The sequence below is a fragment of the Pseudochaenichthys georgianus genome, chromosome 5, assembly GCF_902827115.2.
Source record: "Pseudochaenichthys georgianus chromosome 5, fPseGeo1.2, whole genome shotgun sequence".
In the NCBI taxonomy this organism is placed as follows: Eukaryota; Metazoa; Chordata; class Actinopteri; order Perciformes; family Channichthyidae; genus Pseudochaenichthys; species Pseudochaenichthys georgianus.
The window spans coordinates 9879924-9896847 of NC_047507.1; the positions used below are offsets into that span (position 1 = coordinate 9879924).

At 43.5% G+C, this 16924-nt stretch overlaps 2 protein-coding genes across 3 annotated transcripts in view; one reads left to right on the top strand and one right to left on the bottom strand.

The window, feature by feature from the left end:
- Positions 1-482: 482 nt before the first annotated feature.
- On the top strand, positions 483-5374 carry psmd6 (proteasome 26S subunit, non-ATPase 6). Its single transcript, XM_034083026.2, has 8 exons — positions 483-756; positions 1450-1655; positions 2181-2326; positions 2424-2643; positions 2752-2860; positions 3863-4031; positions 4984-5061; positions 5153-5374. The coding sequence occupies exons 1-8, from the start codon at positions 612-614 to the stop codon at positions 5247-5249; spliced, it is 1170 nt and encodes a 389-aa protein (XP_033938917.1). The 5' UTR covers positions 483-611; the 3' UTR covers positions 5250-5374.
- A 50-nt stretch (positions 5375-5424) lies between these two features.
- The window catches only part of LOC117446677 (ataxin-7), a 33143-nt gene continuing 21643 nt past the window's right edge, over positions 5425-16924 (bottom strand). For both annotated transcript variants that reach the window (XM_034083002.2, XM_071203079.1), the window contains 8 exons: positions 14228-14513; positions 13058-13398; positions 12607-12689; positions 11195-11499; positions 10811-11000; positions 10291-10412; positions 9042-10164; positions 5425-8466 (listed from right to left, as the gene is read on the bottom strand). In XM_034083002.2, coding sequence (XP_033938893.1) covers positions 8449-8466; positions 9042-10164; positions 10291-10412; positions 10811-11000; positions 11195-11499; positions 12607-12689; positions 13058-13398; positions 14228-14513 — 2468 coding nt within the window. In that variant the 3' untranslated portion in view covers positions 5425-8448. The remainder of the gene's footprint in view (positions 8467-9041; positions 10165-10290; positions 10413-10810; positions 11001-11194; positions 11500-12606; positions 12690-13057; positions 13399-14227; positions 14514-16924) is intronic.

Below are 16924 nucleotides of genomic sequence, written 5' to 3' on the forward strand. Positions count from 1 at the left end.
GTAACAGATATGTTTTCCTTTACATTTTCAACAAACTATCCTATGATTTTTCTTCATATGTTGACATGCTATAATTGTATGACCTTTTTCATGATATTATCGACATACTACAATACTTTGACTAAGTTTGACATACTTTACGTTTACTTTTTTCATAATCATTTTGAAATATATTATACAATCCCTTTCTGGTTATTATTAAGTAAGTATTCTAAGAAAAATACATTTAGCTTTTTAATTCTCGAGTTTGATTGGCAGTGAAATTTACAAAGTAACACTTTGATTGTAATATTTCCTCTTTTTTGTGTAATGTTGCCAAAACAGCAGTAAAAGTACAGTAACACATCTGTGTATAAAGCCTAAAATCATAGTGCATACATTTAGAAGGGTGTAGTTCCAGCTCCAGTCCAGCAGGGGGCAGTGATGATTCCCTGGTTATTAATGTCCTCCGCTCTTCCCCCCCCCCCCTCTCTGTCTGACGCTCCGGCGGAAGCAACACAGTCACTGTTTTCCGTAGTCATCGTTGACAAACGCTAGCTTTAAACGGCAAGTAGTGAATTGCACAAAGACAGCCGTTTTTTCTCTTTGTTTAACCATTATCTGAACCAAAAATGCCTCAGGAAAATCTGGAGGAAGAGGGTCTGCCCAAGAACCCCGATCTGAGGATAGCACAGCTGAAGTTTCTGCTCACAATGGACGGGCACAAACAGGATGTTAAAGTGAAGACCGAGCTCATGGACGCTATAACGGCTAACAGTGAGTTAGCATTTCACTGAGTGACTTGTAACGGTAGCAGTAATAGTCTGGTTGTCATTATAAACATGGTGCTGGTGGTATTAATGATCATTTACTCGCATACACGGGGTGCTTAGTTGCTCATAAATTAGTATACATATGTTTGAATGTATTCCAACTAAACACAAACAAACAGCTCAACCAAATTAGCATGTTAGCTTGACGCTATTAGCAAACGTCAGCTAGCCGTCAAGCATTCAGACAGGGTTGTTCAACTTTTGAGTACATTCCTTTGTTTTTCACAAGGCATTTAATTTTAGAAAATAACAGAACCTTGTTTATTTTTAATGAAATCTGTAGTGTGTTTCTGTTTTAAACCTTACTGGGTCGTAAATATATTCATATTAAACTATTTGTATACTATAATATATGTGTCTGCAACTGTAGTATATTATATATTTCTGTTACTGTAGTATATTTCTCTCTGTATAGCACATTCAAATGTGTATTCTTTGTGATGTAAATATGTATATTGGCCGTTTTTATTCCACCTTTACAATATCTTAATGCCTGAACACAACAACTATTCATAATTGGGATGAATAAATGATCTCTCGGTCTATATGAGAAGCAAAAGCTTTTAGTTACATTTTTAAAACTGAGAGCTGTCCCAGTCCACAGGTAAAAACGACTCTTGTTTTCTCCCTGTTTCAGACATGGCACCGTATTATGAGGGTCTGTGTAAGGATCTGAAGTGGCCCGTGGACGGTGACCTGCTGAGTAAAATGAAGAAGGCCAACGAGGAGGAGCTGAAGCGCCTGGATGATGTCCTGGAAGACGCAGAGAAGAGCCTGGGAGAGAGCGAGATCCGAGACGCCATGATGGCCAGAGCTGAATATCTGATCAGAATCGGAGACAAGGTAAATCCTCCCTATTCAGCATAATGTCCTATAAAGCTGTGAACATTCAAACCAGCCAAATGTGGGTTGTATTTTACAGTAAGTTGATCCTCTGTGTGACTGTTTGACACCTGAGCAGATATCATTGCTGTGTCATATAAACACCTTTATATAAGTTAGCTGGAGACATCATATTTTGTTTTCTGACGTAGTGTCAAGTAGTCAGACTCAAATAATGTAAGAGGGTCTATGTTGTTTTCCTTTCTTTCAAAATCTAATTTGTGTCAGTCAATAATGAATAGAAATGTCACCATGAAAAACATGCACTGAAACTTCACTTCAAAAAGCCTTTTTTACTTCAGGGTGCACACTTGTTCATTGTTTGTGTGCTATTTGGTTTTAAAAACATAATAATGATAAGTGTACCCTTTCCTGCCATTGACTTAAAGCTCGTTTATTGTTCATCTTTGGCCAGATGGATGTAGTAACATAAAATGCATAGTAGCTGATTTATTGACGATGCCTGTCTGTCTTGTGCGTCCACAGGAGGGCGCTCTCACAGCCTTCAGGAAGACTTATGACAAGACAGTGGCTCTGGGTCACAGACTAGATATCGTCTTCTACCTGCTGAGGATCGGACTCTTCTACATGGATAGCGACCTCATCACGCGCAACTCAGAGAAAGCCAAGAGGTAAAGGCTCTTACGTCTTTGTTCTCAAACATCTCTCCACCCACAGCCTGTTGGATTTTCAATCCTCATCTCTCTGTGCGCCTGCTTCTCTCCGCAGCCTTATCGAGGAGGGGGGTGACTGGGACCGGAGGAACCGCCTGAAGGTCTACCAGGGTCTGTACTGTGTGGCCATCAGGGACTTCAAGCAAGCTGCAGAGCTCTTCCTCGACACAGTCTCCACATTCACCTCCTACGAGCTCATGGACTACAAGACCTTCGTCACCTACACAGTCTACGTGTGCATGATCGCCCTGAAAAGGCCTGACCTCCGTGAAAAGGTAGGAGAACTCAGAAAAGGCCATCAAGGAGGTTTTGTGTCAATTATTACTGGATTTTTGCTATGCTTTCACCCAGGTCGTGGATACTTAAACATGTTATTTGTATAGGTCATAAAGGGGGCAGAGATCTTGGAGGTGCTGCACGGTCTGCCTAACATACGCCAGTATCTTTTCTCCATGTACGAGTGTCGTTACTCAGTCTTCTTCCAGTCTCTGGGTAAGGAAAGCTTTTTATTCTCTTGTCCTAATAAGCAAACACTTAAAGGTGGGGTCGGTAGTTTTGGAGAAACCCGCTCGAGTGCGCAAGAATTTGAAAATACAGCCGGAACAAATCTGCCACTTCCTTAGAGAGCCCCTCCTCCAACACACACGAACGCGCACATGACCAATGAGGGCACGAGATAAGTTTGTGCACAGGTGGAAGGCTGACAGGCAGGTGGGCCATCCAGTTATTTTAGCCGGGCCGGCTCAGATGATTGGTTGTACTTTTTACGATACTACGGGTTCCACAGATTACATTTTTTATGGATTTTTTTTGTCAAAGCACTTCAGATATTCATTGCTATCTGGATGTTGAGAGCATTCCATGGAATATAACAAAAAGTGCATCTCGAGCCGGTTTCTCAAACTTACCTACCCCACCTTTAATCTGGTCACTTGTAGAGTCATTTAGCTGTTTAGCACTCTTAGGTCTCTCGAGTAATTTCATATATTGATAGGCAGAGGTCGCGTTAACCGAATATTTTCCGTCTATGACGGATTTTTTTTAACAATGACAGAAAAATCTGAAAGCAGTCAGTCATTTTGACGGAACAAACTCGGAACAGCGCCACAGTTTCCCCGCAGCGAGGCTCCGGTGTTAAGCATGCCTGCCAAAAAGGAAATGATACCGTTTCCAAACCCAACTGTGTCGTACAAATCATTGAAATGTCTGAGTTTTGGCTTTACGCTGTGTGGCGCTAACGGTTCACGAGCGTGTGCCCCGCCCCCCGTTGACATTTCACGACCGTGCTCTCTCCCCCCCCACCCCCAAGAGTGTAAAGCCCGAAGGGTAATACTGAATTTTGACGGAAATTTTACGATCCCGTCCGTCAAAATGACTAGACTAGAGCAACCTCTGTTGATAGGTCAGAGTAACATTTAACTTGCATCCATGTGTTGCTGTATTATTTATGTCCTGCTCTGCCACACCCTGACCTGTGACCTCTTTGATCCTCAGGCACGGTGGAGCAGGAAATGAAGAAGGACTGGCTCTTTGCACCCCACTACCGCTACTATGTGAGGGAGATGAGGATCCAGGCGTACAGCCAGCTGCTCGAGTCCTACCGCTCCCTCACCCTGGGCTACATGGCCGAGGCCTTCGGAGTCAGCACAGAGTTCATCGACCAGTGAGTGCCTGTACACCTTGTTCTGTTGGAGATACATAATGTATCTTCATCGCTGGAGCCTCTGTCACTGCACAAATCCGAGCTGTAGTTTTTACCTCAGTTTAAGAGCACATGAGTATACCTCCGCCTGACAATCTCAAGTGATATATTGTTTTAGATGAATCAACATAGTAATCATTTCATTAACAAAGACTAGGACTATTTTTGTGAACAACCTTTTTTCAATGGCAGACAACATGGCGCTTCTTTAAAGCGATCTGTGACCGCATTGTTGCTCTGAAAAAATGTAAAACTTGACTGGTGGCAGAGGCTGTCCTGCAAGATAAATGTTCACACGCTCATTAACTTTCCGACAACCTGAGTTAATAGAAAGTGTTGTTTTTTTGGCTAAAAACGGAGGGAATGAAGTTAATCTGGTTACTATAAAGACTATTATGTCTTAACCCTTAGATGCACGAGTGACCCGACCACACTCTTCCATAAGTGGGTCAAAAAGGACCCGTATTAGAATGTGTTTTTTATGCCATTTGTCCTTTCAGTTAAGAAAAATCACTATTTATAATATGTTTGTTTCTTTGCCATGTGATATGTGATCTCAGTTCTGTATCTATGACTGATTGACCGGAGTGTATTATCTCGATGCCCAAGACACATTTCTCGTAAGGGAGACAATAAAGCTTTATCTTATTTTATTTAGTATTATATTTTGGTTCACACTAGAAATATTTAATTTTTCACTATTTATAATTTTAGAAGAAAAACGAAATTCCATAGAAAATGCATGCGGGACAAACCACCTCACCGGGTCAAGCTTGTGTTCACTATAGCTGTACCAGTTAGATTATTTGAAAGAAAGTGAATAAGCACATTTCCCAAACTATTTATTTTGAAGCTTCATGTTATCAAAGATGTTGTGGTTGCTACCTGAACTAAATCTCTTCTCTTTCTTCAGGGAACTCTCCCGATTCATAGCTGCCGGCCGTCTCCACTGTAAAATTGATAAAGTGAATGAGATTGTGGAAACCAATAGGTAATGTAACTATTCTCCAAACTTCAGTACTGGAAGAAATGACTCAGACCAGATGCAGAACTGTAACATCTCTTCCCGGTTTTCTTTCTAGACCTGATAGCAAAAACTGGCAGTACCAGGAAACCATCAAGAAGGGCGACCTGCTGCTGAACAGAGTCCAGAAGTTGTCGAGAGTCATCAACATGTAACCAACGCGGCCATCTTTGTCTGCAAGGGGAACTTGCATTCTTCATCTTGGTATACCCGAACCAGTAGTTTGTCTGACAAAGTGACTCTTATATCGTGTATATAATAAAATTTGTTTACCTGTTGACACCGCATTCCCTTGACTCTTTTTATTATAGAAAAGAGGCAGACACATAGTTTCATATAAATAGCAGTATAAATTATTTTATTTACAGAAACTTGTTACAAAACAAATATACTATACAATCTTTTTTTCTTTAAATATTAATTCTAACTATGTTTTGTTCATGAATTACATAGCAGCCAATACATAAGTCCAGCTGAAAATGATTTTGATAATGTATACAAAAAAAATCTATACAAGCTTTTACAAAGTATGAATGGTGGATTATTTCTTCCTCCCAAACACGAGCTGTATTCTCACTTTCACATTCCAAGTCTATGGTGCTAATAAAAAAACATCCGCACGATGTTCCCATCTGCTGGAAACACTGAGATGTCAGTGGAGTTTGAGGATAAAAAAAACACTTGATTGAAGGTTTTTTTACGTAGAAATCCCAGTAAAACTAGAGGGGGCTTAAGCCACATGGGGGCTAACAAATTCTTGACGTCTTGTCTGGAAAACTTGAATAACCCCCCCCCCCCCCCAAAAACACACTAAAAAGTGTTTCATACTGGGCAGCTGACAAGCTCAGGTTTTACCATTATTTAGGCCTCAGAGGCAGATTTAAAAGCAAAGTCCTTAACACTTCGAACATTCAAGTAAGGTAAAACAACGCAAAGAATACTGTCCTCAAACAGTCAGGGTGAAACAAATTCAGGCACTTTCTTAATTTGATATTTCTTTTAAAAGCTGTGATTCAAATTACTTGTTTGGCAACGATGATGCAAGCAGTCGGACTTTGAAGTGTTCCTCTTCCTTGCGATGATTGCTAAAGTCCCTTCAGCCTTTATAAAAGAACATGTTTAAGGTCTACAAAGTGTGTGACTGAAGAGTCCATGGAAACCGGTGAGACAACGGGCACAGCTTCAAGTCTGCGGGACGTTTCAAAATCACAGGCTAATTGGGTCATAAAGTAACTTTCTTGTTGTGTTGATTCATAGGCAACGTAAAATGTCTTGTAAAAGCACGTGTGATAGAGACCTTGAACTTGAATAAAGGTATCCGTCGTACAGACACATGCTACAGTGGCAACACTTCACCTTTGTTCCTTTAAACATCTCAGTACACGATTCATGAGATGCTTCGGCTTCTACATATAGGCGTATTGCATTATATAGACTTGGCAGTGAACCACTTCAAATAATCAAGTTCTTTGACTTTTTCCATCGTTTTTACTAAATAAATAATTCCTTTTGTATTTCATGTTTTGAAAAGTGTACCAAAAATTCAGCATGTACGAAAAATGCCTGTGCAAAAATACATATTTCACTATGTACAATTTAACAAAATATGTATTCTCAAATAGGGATACTTCAATACTTGTTTGATACATAGGCTACAAGAAAGAAAAAAGAGGCTAAAATAACAATATTAAAAAATGTCTCCTCTACTTTTCGACACTGACATCAGTGGAGGTTTCATAAATCAAAAGGTGTTGCCAAAAGTTAAAATATGTCCCGTGAAGCCATCTCCATGAATCTCGCACTTAACACCCCTCGAGACTACTCGGAATAAACAAACATCCCGACGAGATGGGCAAGTATTGCCTGATTTAAGACTCCATTTTGACAAAGGAATAGAGTATAATGCCTGGTTATCCGTTCTACTACCACTAGTCTTTCCTCGACACGCACCAACATAGTGTTACGCTGAGGCATTAGAACTGTAACATCCAGAGCTTGGGTAGTGGTTACACACAGGAGGGACAGTCCAACCCACAGAAGACAGGTGACGTGCATAAAGTTTGCTCCAGTTAAGACGTACCATACCTGATTCCCTATGTAGGAAAAATAAACATTACAATTCACATCTGCCCACAACAGCTGTGGATTCCACTGGGCTGAATGGGTATAAAGTAGGTAAGTTGTGGCAATAACAATACGGCTTGCACAAGTTGTATCATATCCACGCAGGCAATGCACCATCACCGCTTCATGAGCAAGAATTGCCCACCTTTTTGTAAAAGAAAGAAGTAGTTGGCAAAGCTGATAGCAGAATTTGGCCAGCTTTGTGTACGACTAAGCAATGCCTGTGGAGAGAAAGTAGTTTCTTAGTGCTTTTCACAGTTGGGGGTAGGTGTACTGTGTGGCGATCATTTTTGCACAATGAAAAGATTCGGAAAATTATGTCCAAGTTATCTCTCACAAAAGATTCGATCGAATGGGCACATCAGGCGTCCTTTTCACATTTGAAACTGCCTTCACCACGTCTACAAAGACTCTTTGTAGTTCAGTGTAAAAAGCTCATAAGAAATCATAAAAAGGTAACACTTTGCATAATTATTCTGGGTAATAAAAGGATCGACCAGATCGTCCCGATAGGCTCCTCTCGGGCTAACCCAAAGTCACTGGAACGTAGAGTCGGACTAAGGAGAAGTGGAACAACACAGGGTGATTGTGTGTTGCAAGAAACGGTTTGCTGCTCCTCCTTCCAAGGCTTCTGAGGATCAGGCGCTGGGGGTGAAATTAAGTTGGAAATTCCAGTAGTCCAGCAGAATCTGACATGAGAAAAATACTTGTACGCACATTGCACACCCATTCTTTAACTGACGCGGAGGAGATGGGCTTGTTGTCTCCCCAGGTGCTCAGCGGCATGGCGGCTTGTCGCTGCAGCCCTTCACTTCAACCCAATGAAGCTCAAGAGACTCATGGCTGTTGCTATTGTTCCTCTAGACAGGAAGACCTCTCAGAATACTGGGACACTTGTGAGGGGGGGGGGCAGGGTCCCTGGCTCGCTCATTAGACCCCTGGCACTCTACGCCGTACCATCGCACCCATATCCCTCCCAACATACACACACTCACGCACACACACACACTCGCACACACACACACTCGCACATGGCTTTGGGAGAAATAGTAAGGACCACATTGACTTCACTAGGCAGTCCAGATCATCTCCACCCTGAGGATTGTGGGAAGCTGAGAGAAATGTGGGTTTTGATTAAAAGGCCTCGTGCCGTCCGGAGCGGTTTGCGGAAAGCTCCGGACTGTTCCCCGTCCGCCTGCCGGTTCCCTACAACGAAGCCGGAGACCGCTGTCAGGGACGAGCCTTTGGCTGGGGAGGAGGGAGAAAACAGGGTCAAAATGGGTGTCAAATATCCGCCTTAAAAAAAGTTCTCTGCTAAAAATTCACTTTAATACTCAAAATAAATAATTACTGGTCTGCAGTGGTGCAATCCAACATGTGTATGTCAATGGCAGACATAGTTATTCTAGATATACCATAACTTCATTAAACACAAGGTGTAAAAAATACATGTACATAGTGTGTTTGTTTTAGTACTGCTTTAGTGACTTTAAACGACAATAGTAAGATGTTGCTTTCAAAATGTCTGCTATGAAAACCTATGAAGTGTACATTATGACACATTTGTCAGTCTGTGTGCGATCTATATTATTAAATAATCCTTTGATATTTTCTTATTCATTACTTTCTAAATTAAACAAATATTCTATGAAATGAGAAAAATGTCCAGGTTTCCAAAGTACACAATTATTAATACAATTATATTAAAAGGGAAGAAGAAAAGTTATTTTGGCTTTTGTAATATCAGGTAGGTTTCGGAGCAGTTTAAATATGTGCCCTTGGTATTACAACGCATCCTGATTGTTGTAGTATGAAAAACCCACCTGAAAATGGTTGTTGGGCAGCCCCGGGGTCCCTGGAATGCTCCGCCCATGCTTCCCATGGATGTTGTTGATGGCAGGTGACTTGGCCACTTTGGTTCTCCCTGGTCCAGGTCCCCCTCCTGCCACCCCCCCTCCTCCTGCACTATTAATGGCGCTGGAGGCAGGAGAGCTTTTGCGCTTCTTGCCCTCGAGGCGCCCGTCAGAGTGGTGGCTGAAGTTGGTGTGGTGGTCAGAGGAGGACAGAGACGGGTGGTGGACAAAGGGCCCGAGGGACAGGGTGGAGTCGCTGCTGTTCATCACCACGCTCATGCGCTTGATGGACTCTGCGGGGCTGCCCGAGGGGGGGCCTCTCGCCGGCGGCCCCGAGGAGCCGCCCGCCGACCCTCCTGTGGACTCGGCCTTGAGGCTGAGTGAGTTGGTCCGCACCGTGGGGCCACAGTTGAGCCCCACGCTGTGGACACCGGTGTGGGAGGAAGATAACAACGATGAGGACGAAGGACCTAATGAGCCGTGGTGGTAGGTGCTCCCTGAGCTGCCGACATTTGCACAGTTCTTCTTGAAAGACGAGGAAAAGTTGGCATTGGAGGAGGAGTCAGAGGGGACGTGGGACGAAGAGAGAATCGCGCTGTTCTTCCTCTTCTTCCCCGAGCTGAAGCTAGTGTTGCTACTGTTACTGTTGGCTCCACTGAGGGAGTTGGGGGAGATGGGGGTGGAGGGGCCAGAGGAGATGTCTTTGGGCCTGAACGATGACGACGACTTGGTAGTGCTGCTGCTGGAGGAGGAGGAGCGGGACTTAAGCGCCCTGCCTGAGGCGAGGGAAGGAGCTGACGAAGAGGAGGACGAGTGGGCTGAAGGCATCTGAGGCGACGAAGACACTTGTCTGGCCTGCGTAATGCCGTAGGCCGGGTGCTCAGCCCCGCCCTGTGGGGAGCTGCGGGCATTTAAGGTGGTCCCATAGGAGAGCACGGACTTGCCCTCGTACGATTGGCTATAAGGAGTCTGGGGCAGGGTGGCAGGGGGGCCCAGGAAGCCTGAAGAGGGGGTGCTACTGTGGGAATTTGTGCTTGTCCTATGTGAAGGTACAACAGAGGAGGAGGAGTTCTCCAAGGCCAAGGGGATTTTCCTGCAACAAGGAATTACATCAACTTTTAGCTATATCTGTAAAAGTCAATATTGAGGCCAGGAATGGCCGAGGAGAACAGTGATCATGTGTGTGGGCTCTAATCAAATCTGAGCTGGACACACTTACTTCCACATCTGAGAGTTGACGTGCTTGTCCGTCATTGAGGTGAGCGCACATCGCACTCTGTCCAATCTCCTGTCAAAGGAGTAGCAGCCTCTCCCAAACAGTCGACTTCCAAATGTACAGAACTGTGAACAGAGGAAGAAGCCGTATGAGGATACATCAGATTTTAGCTGCAGGTTATCAAGTCCAAAAGACAACATTTTCATCCGCATGATGCCAGAATAAACAGTGGGTTTATTATACGACTTGCAAAAATGTGTAAAGAGCCCTAAAGATCATTCTATTAATAGCTTTGGTATTGTTTTCTTAATAATTGATACATTTTGTTTACTTAGGATATTTTAATAGAGTATGCAAACAAGTTCCAAAGTCTTAATATCCATATGAATTAACAGATCATGTATTACTAAAGGTTTTACTTGTATTACTATGGTACAATTTTAGATTATATTTGTGACATAAAATGGAATAAAAATGAAAATAACAAGTATTTCTGGGACAAGGCATTGCAGGGCGCACTTACAGCTGCCGGTCGGGGGTGATAACCTGAATAGTGACAGTCCAGTTTGTCAGCGCTGTCCTCCCGCTCCTCGTTCTCTCCCTCGTCACTGGAGGGTCGGGAAAACCCATCGGGGGTGGTCTGGGCGTGGTGGGGTGACTCGTGGACAACTGCAGGGTCGCCGGGGGTTACACCTCCGTGACTGCTGTTTAGTCTAGACCAAGAATGATACGATTCCATAATAGTCAGGAAATTGATTTCAGAGAAGTATAGAAAATGTGTCAAATGCAAAGTTGTAATTGTTTGTTTCACCGTCCCCTCTCAGTGAATAAGGCGTGGTTCTGACGGTCACTACATCAATGCATACAAATAGATCACAATTCAATAGAGAAACAGATCTGAACATACCGTGGAAGACCAGGGCTGTGAAATTTGGGCTTGCCGATTGGCAAAGGCTTAGTGGCTTCTGTGGCGGGGCCGTTGACGTGAGCGACCTGGTGGGCGTCATGGGCAGCGGCGAGGTGGGAGGAGGGGTGAGGGTCCCTGAGAGAGGGGTTCTGCTGGGAATGGGTTTGTTGGAGCTCTCTCTCCTTCTCCTTCTCTTTCTCCTTCTCCTTCTCCCGATCCCTCGTTCTGCTCTTATGCTCCGCCAGCAGCGTGTCAAAGCGCTTCCTCCGCCCTGGCACCGCTCTTCGCTGGCTTAAGGAATGTGTCTGGTGGGGCATTACAAAGGTCCGAATTATTGTTTGAGAAGATAGACTCCTTGGTGTTTATGCCTATAAGATATAGCATGCATGAATCTGTGAACCACGACCATCGTTAAAAAACAATTCCACATGTTTGTAAATGTCAAAGAATTTCATTAAAAGAGCAACACTTGCTTTCTGCATCAAAAACGTAATAAAGCTTATCGCTCCAAGCCCTAGAGCTCAGCCATTGTCTAAAAACTATTTAGAATACACGGCTCACATGTTCCTTTATTACAGCATATAGAACAAATATTGTATTTATTCTCAATCCGTCTTGCCGACAGAAACTGGAGCATGAGATCTGTAGAAAATCGTCCTTAGCAAATACTTTTCTTCCCGTTTGAATAACAGCCCACATGCTTTTATTTTGCTTTTTTTAGCCTTGTTCACAGAATCACTCCAATTCTAACAGCCTTGAAGGCAGTTAACCAGCTTTAAGCCTGACGCTCTGAACCACTGCTTCGTCACATCAGTGATTTGTTGTCACCATTTGCTGAGAGTTCTGAACTATGAGCAACACTGAGCAACACTGAGCAACACTGAGCAGCAGCAGCAGCAGCAGCAGCAGCAGCAGCAGCAGCAGCTTAACCGTTTTAAATTGTCCAAGCAAAAGCTAGTAAACGTAGCTTGCTAGCCTCCGCAATCTAAGAGCAACACAATTGTAACATTAGGACGGGTTATCCGTGTTGGGGAATTTTGTCAAAGGCCAGATGAGTATAACGCTACTTAGCCAGCACTATGTAGGCATGGATTTTTTTTTAAACAAATGTGTATTCGCTATATAGAGCCATATCTTGTTTTTTTAATCATTACAGAACCAAATAAGTTGTCCGTGTTGGAAAACCCATACTAAGTGCTTCCTACATGCTCAATCAAGTATGTGATGCATACTGCCTACTAAATGAACAATTAAATACATTAGAGTGGAGGATCAGAAATAAATGGTTCAACTTGAAAAAAGATTTGACACTTGTTGACAACAGAACAATCGAGGAACATTTCCAGTTCATGCTTGAAACCCACGCAGCCATACAGGCCGGGCGCTCGGCACAAAGCGGAGAGACTGGTTACCTTGCATGTTAGCGATCTTGTGCATGTTTTCCGAGCGGTCAAATCCACAACGCCACAGTGGACATCTGCATTGTACTCGCGCTCTGAAGGCACAGAGAGAGACAAGACAAGTGTTACTTACATATATTGTGACAGATCACCTGCTCTAGTACCTTGATTAACTGTACTTTATGTAAAATATTCTATCTAGGTGTCCTTCTGTTATCAAAGAAATGGATTACTGACGTCGGGATAAGAAGATTAAGTACTGTGAATGGTCTTCCATTGACCTACCATTACCCTATTATAAAATAGACTAAGCAGGTCTAGAGAAACAATCTATTTTAGGAAAACAAATATTTAGTTTTGGTTTTATTATGAGACAGTACAAAAATACTGTACCTAATAATCTAAACTGAACTCATGACAGAAGTGTTAACAGTCCTTTTTCCTCAAATCATCTCCAACTGACCTGTAACTTTCTTGTTAACGTGGCGTCTGCTACTGGCACTGCTGCTGCCGTCCTGCTTCTTGTCTGAGAGGACTGAGAGGTGGCCCTTGCCGTTGGGAATCTGACCCGGGGCCAGTAATGGAGGCTTTGGTATGGAGGGACAGTTAAGGCCTGGTTTAAGGGCTGATGATGAGGATGAGGAGGAGGTGGTGATGGTGGTAGTGTTGGAGCTCACAGTGGTGCTAGAGGAGGATGTGGAGGAGGGGGAGGTGGTGGCTGGGGCAGACGGGGCCTGCACCAGCTTAGCTGACGAGGAGTCCACCCGCAGATGCATCTTCTCCACCTTGACAGCCGGGATGAGGCTGGAAGAGAAGGTTACAGAGATGAAGAGGGCAGCAAGGAGGAAGCCGAGCGTTAGAAACACGGAGCCGGTGAGAAACGCATGGTAGGAGACAGATGTGCACGTATGGAGGGGGCTGGGAGGACAAAACATAATTCTAACATGATCAAGAATGTATCACCATACCAACAGAGAGAAAGTCAGATGATGACACCTGTTTTGTAAAAGCTCCGGGAAAATAATCCTGATTGAATAAGAGGGTTTGATAATAAGGACAGCACTTACAGCACTTCTTCGTGTGTTACAATCAAGAGCCTAGTTCAAATACATGTTGACTTATCAAGAACAAGCCAAAGCTGAGGACATTTCAATCGAATAATTCAGAAAAAAACTGTGCTATAAATATTTAAACACAAGTTTGTATATATGTATTCAACACTTGGACGTTGGGACGGTTGAGGGCTCAGATTGTGGCCAGGAGGATAATAACTAAGGTTGTTTATGTCAAAGGTCACAGCCTACTTCCTATCTCTAATTAAAAAAGTTCTACTGCTTGGTGGTTCTTCGTCCACAAGCAAATGTACTGCCACCAGAGAGCATATTAACAAGGCAACACCCGAGATTTCCTTTGTGTCGTTTGGCCAACAAACTAAATTAACTTTTTATAGCCGAGTAAATTCACAAGCAGCAGTTCATATGAGAGTCAGTTAAATTAACAATCGCTGGCTTAATCTTTCGAATTGCTATTACTATATGTAAACAACTCATCGGTCAGCCCCAGTGAAAATGGGTACATTGCAAAACCCTATAAACAAACTTCACTGCAAAGGTTACAGACTAGTAAAACTTACATCTTGTCCAGCTGGGGCGTCCTGAAGGGCGCAAAGGGGGTTCTTCGCTGAATGCCTGGCTGCTTCTCTTTGGCTGGTTTGAGGAGTTTGGGATTGGAGGAGGCGGAGGACGCTGAGGAGGATAAGCTGGATCCAGCTGTGTTAGGTCGGCTAAGTATGCCTCCAGTCGCCACTGCAGCTGCAGAGCCCGAGCCCAGCAGGGACCCGAGCCCACTGCTCCGGTTCCTGCCCGACACGGGGAAGGGCGAGGTGGAGGCTGGCTTCATGGCCGAACTGTGTCTTCTCTCTGGAGGGGCAGTATTCAAAACATAATAATTAACTCATTTAGATTATCCGAAGAAAGAATAACGACATGCACATGAATACATGTTTGTGTGCATGTCAATGGTCAAAGGCTAGGATCCCAAAGTTCCCTCCAGAGGGAGTTTCTCTCCCACATTCCTGAAATGCCTCCATTGGGCTTCTTTGTTTACTTCCGCAACACAGGGACATCATGATGTAACACTCACGTTTCTATTCCAACACATTGTATGCAATAGGCTAAGGGGCAGGACATCTCTAAGCGATTGAGAAATCACAACAGAGCCGGCCAGCTAACCAATCAGAGCAGACTGGGCTCTGGTTTCAGACAGAGGGTGAAAAGAGGTGCTGCAGCACAGGCCGTATGTGAAAGATTAAGAGCTTTTAGAACATTGAAGCATGGAAACGTGTAGGGGCATAATAGAGCCCCTTTAACCCTACACCACAACAGATTAATGTATATGAATAAATGTGTCAGTAGAAACCACACGCGTTACACATGGGAATATAAACAAATCTTCCTCTGATAGAAGTGACAGAAGGTAACCTCGCCAAGTAATAAGCAGCATTTGTGATTCATGCGAACTCAATGCCTGAAATAGAAGCACCCAACAGGTCAAGAACTTCATTTCCTGTCTGAGCTTCTAAGCACAGCGACTGTGAAGGCAGATAAAAGGCAGTGTGACAGCAGAAAAGGTTTGGGTGAAACAGATGGAGAGACACAAATAGAAGAAATGCTCATCGCCAAGTGAATAGATATTCCTTCGCGGAAAGAAAAGTACACCGTGTTTCACAAACATCATCAAACAGCGGTCTCATGCGCTCACAATAAGGGTTTGGGTTTTCAAAGGAGGCTCTTGCTATTTATAGTAACAGCATACAACTATGAAATGGCACTCATAATAATTCCATTGACATCACCGCAGAGACTCATTCAGCCACAACAGACACAGTCCAGAGCTCCTTCGCTGCCACACCTGACATTCCTGAGAGGAAGGCAGGACAGGGTCGGTGTATGTTTTGGTCATTGGATTTTATTTTCACAAAATGGATATTCAAAAACTAAAAACGACTGGATATTTAATTTTTGTTTTAAAATTGAAAAGCAAAATTGAAATACAAGGCCTTTTTCTTTTCATGGTCAAAAGGGGATTTACTAAACTTAAAAAAACGGGATGATTTTAATTTTCTACTTCTCAAAACAAAAAATTAAATCACTAGAAAACAGAAACAAAAAAACTACCGGTTTTTCATATTCTGCTACCGGAAGTTGCCTTACAAAATAAGAGCGCAGATGAGGACGGTCAATCCGTGTATCTACGGTCCATTTGTTTTCACAACGAAAACAGCCAAGACACACATAGAGCCCAGAAAATGAATGTTATTAAGGGCTGTAAACATAATAGGCCTATGTCTAAAATGGACAACATTGTTAGGAGATTTAAACTATAGGCCTACAGCAATTCTGCACTGCGATAAACTCAGCCGTAGGGTGACCAGATGTCCCGCTTTGTGCGGTAGGCCTACTCACAGCATTATCACGACTTTTGGTGCGTTCCGCAAATTGAGACGATGTCCCGCATATTTCATTTTGATTGGCTAAAACGCTTTTCCATGCGGAGAAAGGCCGGCTCGGTTCGCTGATGGCCGGCACCGCCCTTTATTATTATAGGTTTTGAACGGCATCAGGTAAGTTGCGCTGACGGGCGACAAAATGATCTCTCTAGAGCAGGGGTCTCCAACCTTTTTTAGGATGAGGGCTACTTTCAAAAAACAACACAAGTCATGAGCTACTTTTACTCCTCTTTTTTTGTTTTGTTTGCAGTGTATATATTTAGCACATTTTAACATTATATGCTTACCTTTAACCTTTGTGTGCTGTTTGGGTCTGTGGGACCCGTTTTCAGTGTTTACTAAAAGAAAATGTATGCAATTATTTTTAACCTACTTTATATCCTCTAGGGGGGTCCGGGGAATATTTTTTTAGTTAAATGCATCAATCTGATGCACTATGAGCACAAAATGAATTTATAGATACAGCTCTCAACACTCAGATGAACAAGGGGTCTTATGGCGCATTTCCACTACAGCGCGGAGCTCTCTTTAAGCGTGCCGAGCCGTGCGGGGCCCATTTTTGGTTGCATTTCCACTCATGGCCCGTCCACACAGCGGCTTTGGAAAAAGCTTGCCGGCGGGCGTGTCTGAAGCTCGACCAACAACCAATCACATGAATCTCCCGCCCCTGACACACAAGCAGCGGTTTGATTGGCTAGAGCTTGCACTGGCATATGATTTGATCGACTGACGCTTCCACCGAAAGCTTCAAAAGTTGAACATTGCTCAACTTTTGCAGCCTGAAACGCCAGGAGAGCTCCGCTCTGCTTCCCACAATGCAGT